Raw genomic sequence first — 19,717 nt, forward strand, 5'->3', positions numbered from 1 at the left:
TATTTATTGCGGACATGTTTATGGTCACCAGGGGAAGATTTTCGGTTATTTTTTCCAGAACAAAACAACTTAAGTTCGCCGAAAACTTATTGTACTGAGACTTGATGTTTACCTGGACGGCCTGTTTGATGTTCGTCGAAATTTGACCAATTCCGCCAACGGTTATATTTACGGCTTTCTGCTGTAGACGTAATTTTTTGGAAAATGATGACGTAATATAACTGTTCATGGACCCTGCATCCAGGAGAGCTCTACATTTATGTGACTTATTATTACGATCTTCTATGAGAACGATCGCGGTTGATAACAAAATAATTGATGATTGGGACCTCATAGAATGAGCGTTTAAACTTTCTACCTGTGCTGGTGTTTCATTGGTTTGCGTGATTTGTCTTTCTTTGTGAAGCAGCGTATTGTGGCTTTGATTGCATTTACGGCATTTGAATTTGGACTGACAGTTGTTAACAAAATGATTGGTTCTTAGACAATTAAGACATAACTTCAGGTTTCGAGCTTGAGCGTTTCTTTCCTCTACATTTAATTTTGTAAATTCATTGCATTGAAAGATTGTATGATCGTCATTTTTACAAAATGTACAATGTAGTTTGTTTGTGGCAACATAAGATGTAGTGCTTCGTTTTTGTGACATATTGTTTTTTGCATTATTGTGATTCGGATTGACGTTCGATTTGGGGTGCAATAGATTTAAGGATTCCAACAACTGACATTTCTTTTCTAAAAATTCGATCGTTTGACCGTAAGTTGGAACCTCGTCGGTTAATGTAGCCTGCCATTCTCTTGCAAGATTGTCGTCTAATTTGTCCACAATTATTACGACTAGAAGAGCGTGCCAAGTATCAATTGGTACTTCTAGCTGTCTTAACGCGGCAACATTTGAATTCAACGTATCTAAAAAACACCTAAGTGACGAATGCGAGGCTTTAATTACTTGGGGTGCCTTTGTGATGGCTATTATGTGATCGTGAACGATCAGCCGTTTGTTGCAGAACCGTTTCTTTAAGATATCCCACGCTACATTATAATTTTCTGATGACACCGTTAATGACTCGACTGCTCGCAAAGCTTCACCAGATAAACATGATCGCAAATATTGGAAACGTTGACAGTTGTTTAGCATGTTGTTTTCGTCTTCAATAATGGATTTAAATGAATTTTGAAATGACAACCATTCCTTATAGCAACCAGTGAAAGATTTTAAATTTAAAGTTGGCAGATTCAATTTGATTGATTGATCACGATTAGAGCAATGTGAATTAGCGCTGGAACAACTACCGTTAGGATTCGCTGTGGCCGCAGTGTGCGGTGGAGGCGTCGTTTGTCTAATTTTTGTTTGAATTGATGATAATACATCGAGATACTTTAAATCAATTTCGTCGCGGTCCTGAGTCTGTGTCTCAATCGCCTCTGATGAAAGATCGAGTGATTCAATTTCAGTCTGTACCTCGTCATATTCTTTGAATATTTGTTCGATGAATGTTTTTCTAGTTTCTAGTGGAGACACATCATTATCATTTGATTGAAAATTAGACACAAAGTTCTGAATACGCGTAATTCTAGCTTTTAATGAGGTTCTTTTCCTTTTTAGAGCCTCTAATTTGGCAATTGATTCATCTAATAAGGATGTCTCGGGCATAATGATTGATTTGATTTACGTGGTCGAGATGAAAATTTGCGAAATTAGGAACAATAGAAAAAGTCGTACGTAGTAATGCAGTTTGGAAGGGAAATTGAAAGGATTGAGAGCCACTAACCTTTGTTGATGTCTTGAGTGATGATCGCTTCGCTGCTACCCAATTCGGTGACTATTCGTGCTGCCCTTTTGCCCTTGCTGAAGGTGACGAAATCGTTGCTGCCCTCTGGGTGTCGAAACTGTTTCTTGAATTGTTGTTGTATTACACTTGTTATTACACTAGACGACCGTCGTGTGATATGGATTTAATCATCCGGCTCGAAGGACCAAAATTATGAACGATTAATCACTGTTGGGTGGTGATATTAGCCGTTCAAATGATATAGTCGTCTTTGTATAACTACTTAAAAACTTCATTGTATGACAAAATGTTGATGTACAAGTGTTAAGTACCAAGGATAGTGGTAGACTCTGGTTTTTACCGCTATATCTCGACTTAAATAAGGGTGGGTGATTTCACCCCTCTCACAAAGAAAGTAGGCAGGACTACCTGCTACAGTACCTGTTTCTAACAATAACGTTCAAAATTACATTATTTTGTACAATAAGATTAACCAAGCCCTCTGAAATGTAACCGGAAATGTAATATGGTCATTACAAAATAGTCATTTCCCGTTTGCTTTTTCTTGTGAACTTGTTTAAAGCATGGCCAACTGTATCAAAACGCTAAGCGCTTATTATGGCCGTCCCACTCGATGATTTCTCCGTAAGAAAAATTGTTCTTGATATTTAAAAAAATCGTACGTACAGTAGAGACTTCAAGTGACGATTATTTTAATTAAAAGACAACGGATGACAGAAACGTCTTTTTTTTTCTGTAATTGGTTATGTCCTATTCTTGGTTATGTCCATGTTAAATATTTATAAGTAAATAAATTAACTGCAAGTGTTAATTGCATGCAGTAACAAAATAATAAAAATAGTAAAAGTGTAAAATAAGAAACATATAATAGGTAAAGTGTTGGTGTCAATAGCTTAAAAACCATAAAAAAACGAACTCCAATTGCTTGAAAATATGAGACATAACCTCAAATTGTTTTAATTCGAATTTAGTATTTTTCTGTGTGTTGTTGGATAATGTGACTCGTGTCAGCATTAGAATAAGTGAGCACATCAAAAAGATTGTCACCTATGAAAAAAATTCAACAAGACAATGGTACCTAAATTTCCTAGAATGGAACAAAATTTTCATGGTTGCAGAGGATAACCCAAATGAACTTAATAAATACAAAGATTGGCGGACCCAGCTAGCAAATAAGTTACCAAGAGCCAACAAGTCGTTTACCAAAAAGAAACATTCTGTTTAAAGGAAAATGCATACGGGAGGAACACACAGGATGAGATCCTAAATTTGTAATAAAAGCTTTAAAAATGTATCGACACGTTTATTTACCTTTAAATGTACACTTTTCTATGAAAATAAAAAGATTTTTCAGTATTAAAATGGTTTGGAAATAGCGCCCTACGGTTATAACGACCGAATTTCGCCGGTCCCTTCCACGTCGTCATAAACGATATATACTGTATATGGTTTGGATAATACCAAATCTGAAACCATTGGTGAAAGACCTTGCACAGCCAACAAAATGCTCTGCTATGTTATCCACGGGTTATCAACTAGATACACAATTGCTGCAGGGTACTTTTTCCATTCAACATTAACAACGGCACAATTTTCACAGATTATGGTTTAATTGTTCTTTAGCTTGTTACTGACAATCTGCATCAAATGTAGCTTAATTTAAAAATCTTTGCAGCGGAACCTTAAAAAATCATATTGACCTTTTTTTCCACTATTTCTAAGTTTTGATTAGGTACTATGTAGGTGCGTTCGGATACTACCTCGGAGATGCAAGCACAAATTTAATAGACTTGAACAGCTGATTGGAGATCAATCTGAAATAAACGAACGAAAATAAGGTAGGTAATTGTTCACTTTAGCTCCCGGTCGAATTTTCGCGTTTTTTCTGGCCAGACATCCTTAGGGCGTCCTCCTACATCGTTTCCCACCACTCAAACCTTGTGCAAATGCCCGTTTTTCTCTCTTGTTCCACATACCACATAAACATAACCAGATATAACCCTACTATTGTGACAGGCGCCAAAATCTCAACATCCTCGGTCGAAATACTCCTAGCAAATCGAGCTTCCTCTAATGACTCTGACGTCTAATATCCGAACGATTTAGATTTACGTCAATTTGCTCATTTTACAATAACCGAACGATTTTGACGTAAATTAGCATAAAAATGATATAAACGAACGCTGCGCTACTGTCAATACTGTCATTGTGACGAATTTCGTTTTCAAATCAGTTCCTAATGTTAATTTAGGGGGCGCCACTGTACGTACGCTCCAGGGCCTACTCGACGGGAACACTTTTTCAAACCAAGTGGGACGGCCATAATAAGCGCCTAGCGTTTTGATACAGTTGGCCATGTTTAAAGTAAACACAATGCCAAAAGAAAAAGTTGCATCATTTTATTCCATCTCCTTGGAAATGATTTTCAAAGCATACCAATTATTTTTTTTTATTTTTCATAAATTCTTTTAGACCAAATTTCTCAACTTACATCGATATGTAAAAAAATAGTGAGTACTCGGGCTGCGCCCTCTTTAATCAATCTGCAAATTCGTGAAAAAAAGTATGACTTTCATAACTAGTTGTACAAATAACTATTTTTTTTTTAATTTATTAGAATTTCTCGAATAATTCGGATAAAATTCTGGTTCAGCTCGGATAGAAAAGAAATAAAAGCTGACCCGGAACCGACACGGAACCCACCCGAAGCCCATCCGGAGCCGACCCGGAGTCGACCTGGAACCGACCCGGTGCCGACCCGGAACCCACCCGAAGCCGACCTGAAACCCACCTGGAGCCGACCCGGAACCCACCCAATTTCAGGTAGCATGGTACACAAATGAGTAAAATCTGTGATCTGAAATGTGTGTGATTTGAAAAAAAAAACACAATCTAAACATAAGGCAACTTTGTAAATGAATAATTTTAGATACGCATAAAGTGCGAAAATCACTTAATGCAGGTGTTGCCCTAAAGAGTTGCCCTAATAATTAGCATTTTCTTTTAAAACCTTGCTAAGGCATTAATTAATTGATTACTTGATGTATCGTCTCGGCGATACAAAGTCGTTGGCGTTTCCAAACGACTTAGTTTAATGTGAAATGTGATGTTGATGAAACAAATTCGTGTGATTTTCTAGATTTACTTAGATCTTACTCCGTACAACAACACTGACCAACTCTTACCCTCAGGGGACGCCCACCCTTATATACAAGTGAGTGGGGATGCTAATCCCCTGAGGTGCAGAGAGAAAGAGAGGTACATAACAACAAAAAAAAAAATAGACGGTATTGAACACTTGACTTAAATTTTCACAAAAAATAAATTAAGTACATACTTTAAATTTAAAAAAATGAAGTGCCCGGAATTTTTTGAGCGGCAGTGTGTAAATTGATTCAAAAAATTGAAATTCACGCATAGTTATCCGTGCATGAAGTGGGTAATTTTTTTACGTGTATTCACTTCACGCACTGTTTTTTATTAGTTACCTAGCAACATGGTCACTGCATTGAAACTTCAGAGTTCCTTCAAAAATTTGAATTTTTAATTTCAATTTTTTGAATGAATTATAGAAAAAATATTGTTTATATTTCGTGCGTGAAGATGTTTTTGTGCATTCAAAGGCTTATGCTGCCTCGACCTTCGTCTGGGCGTAAAATACCTTTTCATGCACAAAAAACACTCTCTTCACGCATAAAAATATCTATTTTAAGACTTGGGTAAGTAAGCATTAATGGGATTTTATTTTTCACCGTCTAAAACTAAAATATCTGCACTTTAAATTTCACAAAAATCCGTTGGAAAGTAACCGAGTTATTAGGCTCGAAAGTTTTGGTTGAGACATTCTGTATATCATTTTATTTTTTAACTCTCTGTGTAGATCGTTTCAATGGTGGTAAAACAGTTTTCCACTTTCTTGCAAGTTGCGACATCTATTGACCCAAAAGGAATTCACGTTGACGCATAACATGTGTTGAGAAGGTTACTTCCCGGTTCCCGGCTCCGGCTGTAGTGTTTTGTTCTGTGGGGTTAACCTTTGTTGGCACGTTTGCTTGTTTTGTGTATAATAATTTCTTAAAAGACGATATAGAATAATTAGGCTTTAGACAACATTTGAGTGCAACGCGTGTTCAAATGTCATGAAGCCTTCAACCCAAACAAATAAGGCCGGCTCGTCAAACTCAAAAATCAAGAAAACTGCTAAAGACAGGGAAAAGAGGAAGTCTCAAGGGGGCACCACGGAAATTAATAATCACAATGCAACGGAAAAAGGGTCCCCGACAAAAGTATGCGGACGTGCAATGTAGGCGCGAATAATTTGAAAGTTTTAGGAGTCTAGTGCTCGACTGTACGCAGGAATTGATGCCGATTCTCTCATAAACTACGCAGAACAAACCAATGCTGAGCATTTATCAGAAGAAATAACCAATACTTTAACAGAAGACATAAATTACAGGTTGCGCTACATCATCAATGTAAGTGAGGAAAGTGAAATTGTGGTTTTTTGTAATCATTCAATTTAAGGACTCTTTATTAAAAGCCAGACTGTCAGGGAGAAATGCGATCAGTACGAATGATTTGGAACAAACGTTTGAAAATTTACGAATAGAGAGGGCATATGGAGCCCCCACAAGTCCCAACTGGGTGCAATTCAGTGACCAAAACTTGTTCTGTTTAGATGTAAGCATTTTTATTAGCTAAAACTCATTTTTATAAATGTTAGGCGGAAAATAGTTGGCGCTCCCCACCAGTCCGCTCCAGCGGCGCACCGCTATCATTTCGCTACGAGCGTGAACCGTGGATCGTTTTATTATTATGAGCGCGCTGCACTGGATCATGATGGTGGGAGGTATTCTTGACGCTTTCACCATTTTCCGCCTAAGTCTAGATCATTGACAGAAAGTGTCAGATTTTATTGGGAAGATATTTTTTGCAGGACAAGCAAGTAAACTTGGTGGAAATGGCAGAAGAAGAAAATGTTTATTACCAGCACGCTGAAGCCATTCTGTCAAGTAAATGGATACCAGAACTGCAAGAAATTAGTAAAGCTTTAAAAAATTACTTCACCACAATGTGTCAGATGATAGTCAGCAGTGATGTAGAAGTAAGAAAAATGGCTTTAACAAATATAGGTGAGAATCTTCGAATAGGTCCAATTACAGAGTGGTTCTACAATTTCGGTTATATATTGCTATCAAAAGACATAACTTACGATTGTCTCACTTTGCGAGCGTTAGATCTGATAAAGGTTCTAGAAAATAGCCCGACTTGTAGAATAAATGTGTCTGAAAAACAGGTATTTATTATGATTCTTTCGAGTCCGTAACGGTCACGATAATATTTGTTTTTCAGCTGAAATTACTGGTGAGACTAATTTTACAAAGACTTTTAAAGTCGACGACTACAAACGAAGTGTTGAAACCGATCTGCAACGTTTTGGCGATATTGTGCCGAAGGGACCCTTTAAAAGAATTCGTCATTTTGAAATTGTTACAAAAAATGGACGAAGTCTTCCAAAACTATGCTCTCCCCATTGTCACGACCGCGAACAGTCTCGGAATCGACGCCATACGAAGCATAGTCGTACCCAACATTACTCTATTCTTGAACAGAGCAGCGGAACGTCAAGACTTACCATTCATTTATTCCATATTGGTAACTTGTCCGCCGGCTTGATTCGCAACGGTTGAACTTACAAAGTCATTTTTTGCAGGAATCGTATTACATTTTGTCTAGAGAAGATTTGATAAATGGGTGCCTTTACGAGGCTTTCACCGAATGTTTCGACGACGCAATGATCATCTTCAACGCACCGCCGACATACGGAACCAAATGCGCGACCAAAAAAGAACTGAATTTCGTCCACACCAGATGTGACTTGCTGAGGACCGGGAGGAAAGTGCGTTCCAATGGGAAACCAACGATGAAAATATCCATCAACGAAGTATTCGAGATGCCGCCGGAAAATTCCAAAGTCAGGAAGAAAATCGACGAAATAAAGTGGGAAAGGGGTGATCGTGCAACGGAGAGGGACGTCACGATCGGTAAAACTAGTTTATTGTTGCCAGTATTCAAACGAAAACGTAAGACTTACGCGAAATGTCACGATCATACCTTACTGTCGTACAATTTATAGTGATTTATTAAAGTATTGTTGAATTGTTTCGTACGTTAGTATTGAAGTGACCTCAACCTCTTTTTCAGCTTGTCGCTGGATTTAGCGATGTCGATAGATGGGTCATTTCGTTCAGGATATCTGTAAAAAACAATTCATTTGAAAATAATTGTTTTCATGGCGTCGGCCGTTATCGACGGTTGCATGATTCAAAATCCGCCGGGAACGTTAAATTCCCGGCCTAGTACTTACAAAAGTGACCTTGGTTAAAAATTCGCTAGAGAATGGGCTGACAGCATTGATTCTTAAATGTCAACAAAGTTTGACATAGAAGTTACTTGGGTTGAATTAATTAATAATAATTTTTTACTTTTTTAAAAGGATTTAAATCTGTCGGCATGAAAATTTTTGTGGATTACACGTCCAAAAAATGTTTTGCGAGTGCTCGTGTTGTTGCGCCTCGGCTACGCAATACCACGCACACTTGCAAAATATCATTTTCTCGACTAGTGATCCAAATAACTATTGAGGCACATCCTACCTGTAATTTGCAAATCGAAACTAGTTTCGTTTTTGGCGTTAGCATTGACAAAACTCAATTTCCTCAAGTGAACGACTTTTGAAAGAGACATTTCCTTTCGTCGATCTAAAAAAAGATTCAGAAAAGCACCGATTTCCACGAATAGATTTTACATACTTTTCGTTATTTTTATTCCAAACGAGTTTGTCTTAGTGATACTGTTTTTAACGGGTGTCCGGTACAAAACACTCCTGTCTTGAAGTATCTGTTTACCTCTGTTTATTATATGGTCTAGAAAACCATTTCCCGTCGGTTCAACTTGTAGATTTCCCAGTTTGGATGACGTGTCGGAAATTTGTTTGTCTGAAACTTTACGAATTGTCAGATGCAGAAGACCTCCGAAAATTTTCAAATACCCAAACGGACACTCTTATTTGGTATCACGTCGTCGGCAAAACAAAACCACAAACGTTTCAAAACGGTCAAGAGAATTTTACAACGTTTCAAAACACGTTTACAGTTCTCGACGTCAATATTTTCGTCGTTGAGGAGCGTACTCGTCGCACTCTCCACTTCGTCCAAAACTAAAATCGAAATCGTTCGTTGAATGAAATCAGACGAAAACCCCGACACGATTTTACCCTCGTTGAAATCTTTCAACTTCGTTTTGATTTTGTTCGCTTCATTTTCTGTAAATTCCGGGCGAGCCTCGTCCAAAAACGTTTGTAAAACCTTCACTATGGACATAAAACAAGAAATGTCATTTTGTTTGATCATATTTTTCTTTCTGATGGAACTCGACAGATTATCAACAATGTCAGCAGCTTCGTCGTATATCACCTGCAAGTGCAAACTACTTGTTCAGACTTTTTTGAAAAAATGTGTAACAACCTGACAGAAGGCAAAAGGGTCGATTATCAAATAAATGAGATGTTGCAGACAAAATGCTTGATTGAGCCAATGTTTTGTCAAGAGTTTGGCGCAATTCATGTTGCGACTGGAATGATCTAACAACAATGACGTTAGAGCTGGGACGAGTTCGCTTTCGAGCGCTTCCAAACTAGCCAGACAACTTGTAATTTTAACACCACCTTAAAATAGAACGTTACCGATGGGAAAACAACGAAATGGTGAGTGTTACGTGCGAAATCGCTCGAACAAGATATTGCAAACAGACCAATCTGCATGATGCGATCGACGTGCAAGTCAAAATCTGCAACTAAATCGTCGAGTTCACTCATTCTGTTTTTGTTCAAAGGGTTAAAACAAAAGTTCCGAATTTTCTCAAGTGGGACGGTAAACTGTGAAAATGTTTTCAAACACAGTTTCAAAACCGACGTGTTTACTTTTTTTTCTAAAATGCACAGTTTATCGCTGCACGCGTTCACAAACAGATTGACCATAGCTCCGTTGATGACTGCATTACTTATTTCTTTTTCCAATGAATTTAGTGCTGACAGCACCTTGAAAGAGAACGTGAACGCTTATTTAAATGCTGTTTACGAATATACCGATTGGCAACTGCCTCTGATAATTTTGCTGTCTTCACTGAGTGACACTTGAGCTATTGACATGGCATGGGACAGCACTTCTTCAAAGAGTTGCCGCGTCTCTTCGCACACTTCGACGGTTCTGATTTTACCGTCCTGGATATCGATTTCGGAAATTTTGTCAAGTGCGGCGTCCATCCACTTGACGAAATTACCGGAAGGGTCGTTTAATGATTTTCCACGGTCAAGAGTCACTTGGATCGACTCCAAACAACAGGTGATTTGTTTTATAAGAAAAGTCCTTGCCTCCTACAACAGTGAATTATTCGTGAGGTGGACAGTTAAATAGACGATTTTACTGACCGCTACGACAAGTTTTAGTTGTTCTTCTTCGACAAAGATGTTGATCAGGAGCGACAATGAAGTGAGTATTTGAGTCAGGTACAACAACAACGTTTTGATCGAGTCCGTCGATTTGTCTTTCGCTTCTCTATAGTATTTGCCCATTGACTCAATTATTTTTGTCAAATGATTGCAAAGACCCTTGACTGATTGTTATTCAGGTGAAACACCAAACATTTACGACTTACCTGAAACCATTCCAAAATTTTACTTCTTTCGCAGGTAACTTCAGAAAGGGTCTCCAGGTAGTTCTGACAACAAATCAGACCATCTCGCAAGTCATTTTTAATCATATTGACCTTACAAAGAACCATTATTGTGAGAACACGTTTGAAAGTTTACGTTTTTTCAAATGTGACAATCAAGGTGACCAATACATGCGGTTCGCCACACTCAAAAACCCTAACAAATTAATTTTTTGTGAATTGGTGTGTGTCAGTTTTTGTGAGGTTATAACAATTCAAAAAGTTTTAATCCAAAATCCATTTTTTGGTCTGCGAAGAGAATGGAGGGCTCTTCTAGAAATCTGGTAACACTGAATATCGAAGGGGCGTTATTAGAATGTGATCGCGCGGATCTCATTTCCCACAGCGATTATTTCAGAGCTATGTTTGAAGGCAATTTTATAGAGAGAAATCAAAATGTTATATTGTTAAATGTTATAAATTTTGACTTGAACGACACTTTTCTACATTTGAAATTGTAGGGCATCGAATTAGAGGCTATGAAAATAATTTTGCGGTTGTTGTGGGATCGCGAATATCCAGTTGATGAACATTCACTCTTGTTAGTGTTGCAGGCAGCTTGTATGTTGCAATTTCTCCAAGTAAAATCGTTGTGTGTAGAACGTATACAACAGAGCTTGACAGTAGGTAACTGCTTGAAAATTTGGTTGTACACAGAGCAATTAGACATAAAAGTGATTTATCGCAGAGCCAAGTTAATAGCTTTGTTAGAATTTATGTTTGTCAAAGACACAGATTATTTTCTAGAATTGAGTCTTGAAGATGTCATAAACTATTTGGGAAACATCAATTTACAGTGCCCCAATGAATTTGCCGTGTTCGAAGCACTGATTGTCTGGTATCAGCATTCAGACCAACAGAATGCTGACACCTTGTTGAAACTGTTGTATTGCATAGACTTCACGAAAGCTTCACAAGATCAAATTCATCAAATGATCAGTAGACCGAGCGTTATCAGACACGATGCCGTCGCTAACGTTTTAAAATGTATAATCCACATCAAAAACGACAGGGATCTACTCGAGTTCAACAAGGAGAGCGTAGAACGAGCGAATGCGTTACTCGCCTCGAAAAGTCGGAACGTTAATGGATTTCCGTGCATTTTAGTGAACACCGTGCACGATGAGGGCACCGCTGAGAAGAGTATGTCTGGACATTACAAGATTCTCTTTTATGGTCAGTTGTGGCAGTAGACTCGTTACAAAATTTCTTATTTTGTTGTTCTGTAGATCACTTTAAGCGTAAGCGGAGGTATACTGTCTTGGAGCACAATCCAAGCACAGATTTTTCGGTGGGTTGTGTTGGTAAGGTGTTTGGGAAAATACAGGTCGCACAGCGTAGCTTGATACTTGAGATGCGCAGATAGAATGAGCAATCCGAGTTGCAAGAAAGACCGAAAATCCTCCAACGGCTTCGTTTACAGTGGGTCTCTCCCCACTACTTCCCACAATTTCACTGCGCATTCATTTCCCAAGTATCAAGCTACATTTTGCAACATGTACGTCAACAACGAGAGATTGTGTTTTTATTTTTCGATTTTTTTCCTAAGATTCACTGACCGGGACAAAAAACGACTAACTTTGAATTTTACTAATATAATTAAGTAATTCATTGTCTTAGAATTTTTTTTTTATATCACGTTGTATTGATAAGTGTTATTTAAGTAATTTTTGCCAAAGAATATCCGACAAACAAAACATTAAACACAGCAAATAAAATGTTAATGAAAAAAAAGTAATTTTTTAGATTATTTCCTTCATGTGTTTAGCAACCAATTGCGTGACAAATATTGACCAGTCAAAACGAGAAAACAAAAAATAACCCGATAAAATTTCTCTAAAATGCACATGTACAATAATCTGATAGAAAATGTCGGTACCTGATTTTTTTTTAAAGTAAATTATTTTGAATAAAAAGGATTGGAAACAATGCGTTTGGTTTCATTTTATTCAGGAAATAATCAGCCGTATACCCTTCGTGCAAAATTTTAATATCGGCAATTTTTTTGCTAATGAACTGAAACATCCATAAATTATTCGGTCAGAAGACCAATTATTATCAATAAAAGCCCTCGACTTCGTCTTGTGCTCTTATTTGCTAATAATTGGTCTTCTGACCTCATTTATGGATGTTTTCGTTCATTAGCAAAAAAATTCCGATAAATTTGCACTTGGGATATAATATGTGAAAAAAATTTATGTTATGAAAAATTGCCAAAATTTGAACAGCATTTTGAATTAGTATCTCGTATTGTCAAATTAAATCTTTTAACACGTAAATCAACCGACAAAAACACAACATGGAAGTAGCGCAAATTTTCTATACATATAATAGGTAATTTATTTAAACAAAACAATTCGGTTGCCATGCTGACCATAGTACTCCCGATCATTGAAAATGTCCCAATTTAACTATAATAAAGAAAAATAAGCACAAATATAATTTCAAGATCATGTATTAAAGAAATCATGAGTCGTTTTTTGTGCCGGTCAGTGTATTAAATCAAAAAATGTTCCAAGAGGAATTTTGATAAATTTTGTATTTTGGGAAATTTTCAAATAATTATAAATACCATGGCGTTATAATATCGGTGACAAGTTGAGGTATGTACAGTAGCGAGCATTAAATCTTGGTCGTGAAGGTCATTTTGAAATTTCCCGCTACTGTCACAAATTAAAAACTTTCTGTCACTTTGACATTAACCAACTTTATTCATTAAAAACAGGTGAGTCAACATGCGGTGATAAAATTATCATCGATTTGATAGCCTCTTCTGCGTCTTTGTTTCTGTATTTTAACCAATGAAATTAATCAAAAATGTACCATGTGACACGTGAATTATGTTCTCTCTCTGATACAATACTGAATACAATTGTATTTTTGATTTTAAATTCGAATGTCATTTGAACGAGAAAAACTCTCAGTGACAAAAACTTAAGATAAGTAATATCCCGAAAAAGCGCCCGTATAGTAGCGCTCTGCGGCGATCACTCAAACTACACTTTTGAACAGGCCGGTTATAAAATACAGCAGGTCGTGGATGTGATTTTCCGAAAACTGACAGTTTATTTTGAAGTTCAGTCAAAATTAATTTTTATGACAATAAAGCTTAAACTAGGTACATTGTTTTTTTTAATGACATATAAACTGCTACCCGAAATTCCGTGCTCCCCACTGTACTAACACGAAAATCATGTTTTTGTTTTTTTGTCACACTTATTTAGTACAAAATTAGAAGTTAATAAAAACACAAACTTTCTGCTGTGGGGACACTCATGCATGTCGTTTTTGGTGCAAATGTTCATTGTAGTGTTATGCAACTTTATAATGTTGAACACCGTCTAGGGAAAATTTTGTCAAATTAATCAACTTTCAACATACCGAGCAATGGTCAAAAGAATTTTTTTTTTGTGTTTGTACTGTATACATTCTTTTAATTTCTTTCATTCATTTCATAGAATGCATAAAACTTTGTCCATTGAGTTTATTGACGGGGAATTCTCCTCCCCGTGTGTCAACAGGTTTTTATTTTTTTCATATGAAACTTTTATTAGGTGAGTAACGAAGAAACTCAGTAAGAGTTGATCATCATATTTTCACAAAGTTTGGCCGCAATAAACCTAAGTTAAACATTTGGAAAATTGAAAAATGCATTGTTTAAATCTTGTGAATTACGTAAAAATTAATAGAGAAGGATGTTACCGTTCATTTCACTAGGAACATCGATTTAAAATGAAATAAGCCGGAGCGTTGGCGGCCATATTCTAACCTTAATCAGCTCACGGCTGTCAACAATCTGGAAGTTGGGCAACATCGCGTTCAGAAACTAGATTTGAGAAAAACTCTATCGTTCCACTTGCCTATTTTTTGTTTTGCGAATCATCCTTTGTGCTGAAATTGTTTGGATTCACACGTCAAACACAAACTGTTAACAAAAATAAGAACGGATCACGTCGAAAAATTTTGGAAACAATAGTGCAATGACAATCGTTCTTAGTCGGCTACATCATAGTATACATATACAGGCTGAGTCACGTAAACCGTTCGTTAGAAACTTTCTGCTTTCCCAAAATCGTATTAATATGAAAATTGGTAGCCGACTATAATCGACTACTCCAGTTCAAATGAAATATTTTCAAAATGGCGACACTTCCGGAAATACCGATGTTTTTTTAAATGGAAATGCCCCATTTTGACTTCACATTTCCATTCTAAGTTAAATTTTGAGTTTAGAACGCCCTTTTGTCAACACTTATCTGTCATCGTTTTTGACCTATGTCATCTTTTTTGGAAAAAAGCGAGGTTGCAGGAAATAAATAATTGATTTTTTTTTTAATAGAATTCCTAAAGGCCTTGCCGATATTTTCCGCCATTAGTGACATTTTTTTTATATTTCGTACGCCTACTGCAATTTCTCAAAATTGGTAATCAAAAAATGTCGAAAACTTCATTTTTTTAAAAGGCAACTACCATTTTTGACACTAGATATAAATGTAAAATTTCATTATAAGCCTACTTAATAATGTTAGGCAGAATATAGCCTAAGGGAGTCCGTTTCGGCTCAGGGACGCGAGGGTCGCGGGTTCGATTCCGACCCAGGGCGAAAAAAAAAAAAAGGCTATATTCTATCTCGTGATTCGGAAGTCACGTTAAGCCATTGGTCCCGGTCTATTGAGTTGGTCATCACGCCCCTCATAGATTTGTAAACCAGTCCTAGACTGTGTAACAACATTTTTTGTGAATGCCTATTCCCAGCCGTTTTGGTGTAATTTCGATTTTTTGAATAAAACATCCTTTTTTATCAAGCAATTGTTTTATTTGAATTTTTATTCAAAAATCGCAAGCATAAACAGTTGATGACAATGAAATAATAAAAAATTAGCAAATTAACATTATGACATTTCATAGGCGTGCATTTGATTTTTTTATACCATTGCACATTGATTTGACAATTTTCAAAATTGCGTGACTATGAACTGCCAAAGAAATGTCAACTCTATACTACCCACACAGTTGCCACATAAATTTTCGTACATAGTTGCCATACACAATCATTTTGAATTAGCCAATATTTCTAACCCCACATTGGAATTTTTGACGTGGATGTCAATTCGTCAGTCAAAAACGTTACTGGTGGCATTTTGATTTTTATTGTGTGTGACAGAATTTCTGTCACAAACATTTTGAATGTCAGTCATAATGACAATAAAGCTTAGGCTACACAAGTTTTTCCGAATTGACAGTAATATAACTGACGAAATTCCGTGGCCGTAACTGTACGTATCACGGATCAGCTGTATAAAGCTTACGTTTTTACACGTGTGGTGCGTTCACAATCGACTCTTCAACGCCAACTTTGATGATAAATTTAAATGAACGCACGATATGATCCACAAGATGGAACTTTGGCAACATCGCACTTAGGGAATACCCCCACGAAAATCATTTCTTTTATATTTTTTGTGGACTTTACTTCTTTTGCTGTTCCACTTGACTTTTTTTCGCAATTTCTTCAACCTTTAACTTTTTGTTACCAGTATTTGCAATAAAAAATGGGAATGATTAAAGAATCGTCTCAGTAAAAATACAAAATAAAACAATTTCGTATGTTTATTTGCAATTTTTTATTTAAAAGTTTACACAAACGACAATTTGTTTAATTGTTATAGCATTGAACATTTGCCCCAAAAATGTACACCGTACAAATCTAGCAATACATATTTTCTTGTAGACACTAGCGGGGCCATTTTTAAAAAATTATTCGACATAGAGTCCACAAAGTGTTCGAGCTTGGACGGTTTCAAGATAATCGGTTTCAAACATTTCACCTTTCTGTTTGGCGGAGAGTACATGTTAGGCAACGGCGACTGGAACATAGATTTTTACATTTACGACATCCTGAAGGAAACTTGGAATCCGAAATTAATGTAAGTAAGGTGCGTTCGAATCGATTTGAAAAATTCTCATTTGACTTAAACCGCGCAGACTACCCTTTCGGAGGCGCCATTTCGAATCCTGCATTTGCGGAAAGTATTTGTTCATAGTAGGGGGCACAGGACCCTTCAGGGTCATCCAGGAGAACTTGTTCTGGCTCGAAATTGAAGACAGGACTTGGAGCAAAGAAGTGAAGTTTCCGTTCAAAGAGAGACAGATAAAATGTTGCTCTTTCAAAGACGAATTGATCATCCTCAATTTTAACAACAAGCGCGGTTACGTTTTCGATCCTGTAGGTACGAGTTGGACCGAATTGATGATCTGTGATACAAATGACACGCTTCCGATCTATTCTAAGAATCTGGCCGTATTTAGCTACAGAGACAGTTTATACATTAAAAGTAAATTCGGTTTGGAGTCAGTATGAAAAAATAATTTTTCGTTCTAGAGAAGAAATTGTTTGAATTGAAGGTCCAAGACAACATGTTAGTGATTGTAAATGAATTTGAGCTGCCCGAAACTATCTACACAAAGAATGTTCAGGAAGTGCAGTCGGTATTGTTTAATAACGTACTTTACAGTTTGAAGAAACAGTGGTTTGAAGAAAGTAATCGACAAGTCATATCACTAGAATTATTTAATGTTGAAACTCACCAAGTCACGGTCACTTATGACCGTACAAACGACGAAGTGTTAGAAATCGGCAATGAAAAATTCAAGTTTAAGCCGTATTTGAGCATTTTTAATACCTTTCACCAACATTTGATCGATGATAATATTCTTGTTAATGTTTTTCGGTAATATTTTCTGTACGTTTCTTTAAGTTGTTGCCAGTATTATTTTGTTACAATTTTATACTTCTCAAAAATAAATCCTCGTTTCTCTTTATGTGGGCTTTTATTGGCAAAATACGAACCTTACTATCAAACTTTCTGGTTTAGTCGGGGAAGCAAGCGGAAGAAAGATCTTCTTAAACGCTTTCATACTTTCCGGAACGGACATCTACACATCTTTAAGGTTTAAATATTTATTGTTGGAAGAGCATAACATTTCAAAAAATTGTAACTTTACGTTTTTAAGCCGTGTAATCTCTGGAGTATCTCAAGGTTCTTCATTTGGACCTGTTTTCTTCGCCACGATTCAATACTGTCTTCAGCGCTTTTATCCCTAGTCGTTTCTGACAATAAATCTGTTTAAACTAGATCAGAAGAGAAGCTTTCGGATAATAACAACGCATTCCATTTTTTGCTAAAATTGGTTTTGGTGCAATTATACAGGGTGTCGCAAAATTTACGTATTCCAAGTCGGGGGTCTTGTAGGGAAAAATCTCAGCAATCTCGAAAAAATAAAACAAAAAATATAGGGGGGGTCTTTACCAAGATATATGGGTCTGAAGGTTCAAACTTTTCATCATGTTTTCTTCAAATAAAAAATATAAATGGTTGACATATCATTTTGAAATATGGTGAGGATGATTATGTAAAATATTAAACTATAAATGAAAAGACATTTCTTGAAAAAACAACTATCTCGAAAAAATAAAAGTTTTATTTTTCCAATTTTTGTTCAAGTACTTCTGAACAAATATTGGCAACTTTGATAATTTTTTCAAAGTGACAGCAATTTTTTTTTTTAACATTTTTACTTGGTCAACAGGATGTCCCCTACTAAGCCCCGAACTCGGAATACGTTAATTTTGTGACACCCTATATTTATCTTCCTCTGTACCATTGATTTTATAATATTTCACACTTTTTCCATTTTAACAATTGTTTCATCTACTCATAGTTACGTAAGTGTGGTAGTCGTCCAGTGAAGGGGCGATTACGTCACCGTGGTCATCATGATTTATACCGAGCATTCCTCCTCGTCTTCTGATCCCGTCTGTATAGCAATGTAGGTCAACCGCTGTCAGCCCTCTCTACAAAACATCGACTGCAATGACTTGTTAACAAACTTATTTGTTCATCATGACTGCACAAACTTATTTATTAAAATAAATGAAAGTGGATACAGCTGCGGATTTATATCTAGTTATTGCGTCACAGACCTTGACCAATGACAAAATCGTAGCACTTCTTTGGTGAAAAAAGGTGGACCCACATCTGAAAACCGATTCAACGATTTACCTTCGTCTCATCAAGTGAGGGACGCTTCAGAAGAACACAAGAAATCGTTCAAAATGATTCTGAACACTCAAAATGAACAAAAACTTTACGACTTTTTGCACAATTTCTCTTGGGTGTTAAAAATAAAAGTATTCAAAAAAAGAAGTAAACATCCTTTTGAATGACGCGCGCTTTATCTTAACCAACCCTAGCATGGCAGATGACAGAATCGTACAATATGGAGTGACAAGGGCCAAAAAGTTTGCTCAACGGAGTTAATGTACAAGTCCAGAAACGGAGGTAGAAAAAATTATTTATGACGTGTTTAACACAAAATTGGTCCAAATATCGAAAACCCTGAGGTGGACCCTATTTAACAAATAGGTTGTCAGATCTTCTCTTGGCCCTCCTGACTATACAGGTGTCCCAGAATGAACCAGCGTAATTTTAACCACGAGCTACTGGCTTCATGTAGAACTCGGAAAAAATATTTAAAACATTCTGTCAAAAAATAAAATGACATTTAATTTTTGAGGTAACATTTTTTTACTTGCTTTTAGTCTTCTACGTTTTCCTACAACCATGCAGGTAAAATTTCGGCACATTTGAAGAATACACCCTTGTATCATATTTTATAAAATGTACACCAATGTTTTGTTTTAAAGCATATTTCCTAGAAGTTACTTCGCATTGGCGTATCTACATTTTTATAAAATATGATATACAAGGGTGTATTTTTAAAATGTGCAAAAATTTTACCTACGAGGTTGTGGGATAACGTAGAAGACTAAAAGCAATAAAAAAAAATTGTACCTCAAAAATTAAATGTCATTTTATTTTTTGACATAGAATTTTTTAAATATTTTTTCCGAGTTCTACATGAAGCCAGTAACTCGTGGTTAAAATTATGCTGGTTCATTCTGGGACACCCTGTATAATTTTTCCTTATTTATAATTAAAGTACGTGTAGATATTAAAACTTTTTTATTTTACATAAATGATGAATTAGGAGTAAAAAAATATTTAGCTTAGATCCAAGCTGCACATGTAGCGAATCAGTCGAGAAGGAGGAGTTCCGCAGGGAAGTATGCTAGTGCCAGCTCTGTTTAG

At 36.4% G+C, this 19,717-nt stretch overlaps 3 protein-coding genes and 1 long non-coding RNA gene across 8 annotated transcripts in view; 2 read left to right on the forward strand and 2 right to left on the reverse strand.

Moving 5' to 3' along the window:
• Positions 1 to 3,081: 3,081 nt before the first annotated feature.
• LOC138137304 (uncharacterized) lies at positions 3,082 to 4,145 on the reverse strand. The gene is made up of 2 exons (XR_011161685.1): positions 3,494 to 4,145; positions 3,082 to 3,431 (listed from the first exon to the last, which is right to left on the reverse strand). It is a non-coding gene; the product is annotated as an uncharacterized lncRNA (long non-coding RNA).
• A 1,595-nt stretch (positions 4,146 to 5,740) lies between these two features.
• Positions 5,741 to 7,962, forward strand: LOC138137450 (uncharacterized). The gene is made up of 6 exons (XM_069056859.1): positions 5,741 to 6,079; positions 6,125 to 6,268; positions 6,318 to 6,473; positions 6,730 to 7,089; positions 7,146 to 7,448; positions 7,507 to 7,962. The coding sequence occupies exons 1-6, from the start codon at positions 5,933 to 5,935 to the stop codon at positions 7,927 to 7,929; spliced, it is 1,533 nt and encodes a 510-aa protein (XP_068912960.1). The 5' UTR covers positions 5,741 to 5,932; the 3' UTR covers positions 7,930 to 7,962.
• LOC138137449 (serendipity locus protein alpha-like) overlaps positions 7,834 to 19,717 on the reverse strand; it is a 62,981-nt gene continuing 51,097 nt past the window's right edge. Inside the window, exons 1-10 of one of the 3 annotated variants that reach the window (XM_069056858.1) lie at positions 14,335 to 14,509; positions 10,282 to 10,508; positions 9,940 to 10,227; positions 9,570 to 9,891; positions 9,320 to 9,519; positions 9,070 to 9,268; positions 8,845 to 9,012; positions 8,606 to 8,797; positions 8,450 to 8,554; positions 7,834 to 8,049 (exon numbers count right to left, since the gene is read on the reverse strand). In XM_069056858.1, the coding sequence (XP_068912959.1) occupies positions 7,994 to 8,049; positions 8,450 to 8,554; positions 8,606 to 8,797; positions 8,845 to 9,012; positions 9,070 to 9,268; positions 9,320 to 9,519; positions 9,570 to 9,891; positions 9,940 to 10,227; positions 10,282 to 10,425 (1,674 nt within the window). In that variant the 5' untranslated portion in view covers positions 10,426 to 10,508; positions 14,335 to 14,509 and the 3' untranslated portion in view covers positions 7,834 to 7,993. Of the gene's footprint in view, positions 8,050 to 8,449; positions 8,555 to 8,605; positions 8,798 to 8,844; positions 9,013 to 9,069; positions 9,269 to 9,319; positions 9,520 to 9,569; positions 9,892 to 9,939; positions 10,228 to 10,281; positions 10,644 to 14,334; positions 14,510 to 19,717 lie in introns of those variants that run through there. The other 2 variants (XM_069056855.1, XM_069056856.1) reach the window with 2 other exon arrangements.
• LOC138137447 (kelch-like protein 15) lies at positions 10,826 to 17,387 on the forward strand. Of its 3 annotated transcripts, none has more exons than XM_069056852.1 (6): positions 10,826 to 10,978; positions 11,027 to 11,741; positions 11,795 to 11,869; positions 16,297 to 16,492; positions 16,551 to 16,900; positions 16,948 to 17,387. In XM_069056852.1, exons 1-6 carry the CDS (start codon positions 10,826 to 10,828, stop codon positions 17,298 to 17,300), a joined length of 1,842 nt encoding a protein of 613 aa, XP_068912953.1. In that variant the 3' UTR covers positions 17,301 to 17,387. The 3 variants fall into 3 exon arrangements, with proteins under 3 accessions (XP_068912953.1, XP_068912954.1, XP_068912955.1); XM_069056854.1 differs by lacking the exon at positions 10,826 to 10,978 and having other exon boundaries at positions 11,134 to 11,259; positions 11,313 to 11,741; XM_069056853.1 differs by lacking the exon at positions 11,795 to 11,869.

This window comes from Tenebrio molitor, chromosome 8 (assembly GCF_963966145.1).
Source record: "Tenebrio molitor chromosome 8, icTenMoli1.1, whole genome shotgun sequence".
Classification (NCBI taxonomy): Eukaryota; Metazoa; Arthropoda; class Insecta; order Coleoptera; family Tenebrionidae; genus Tenebrio; species Tenebrio molitor.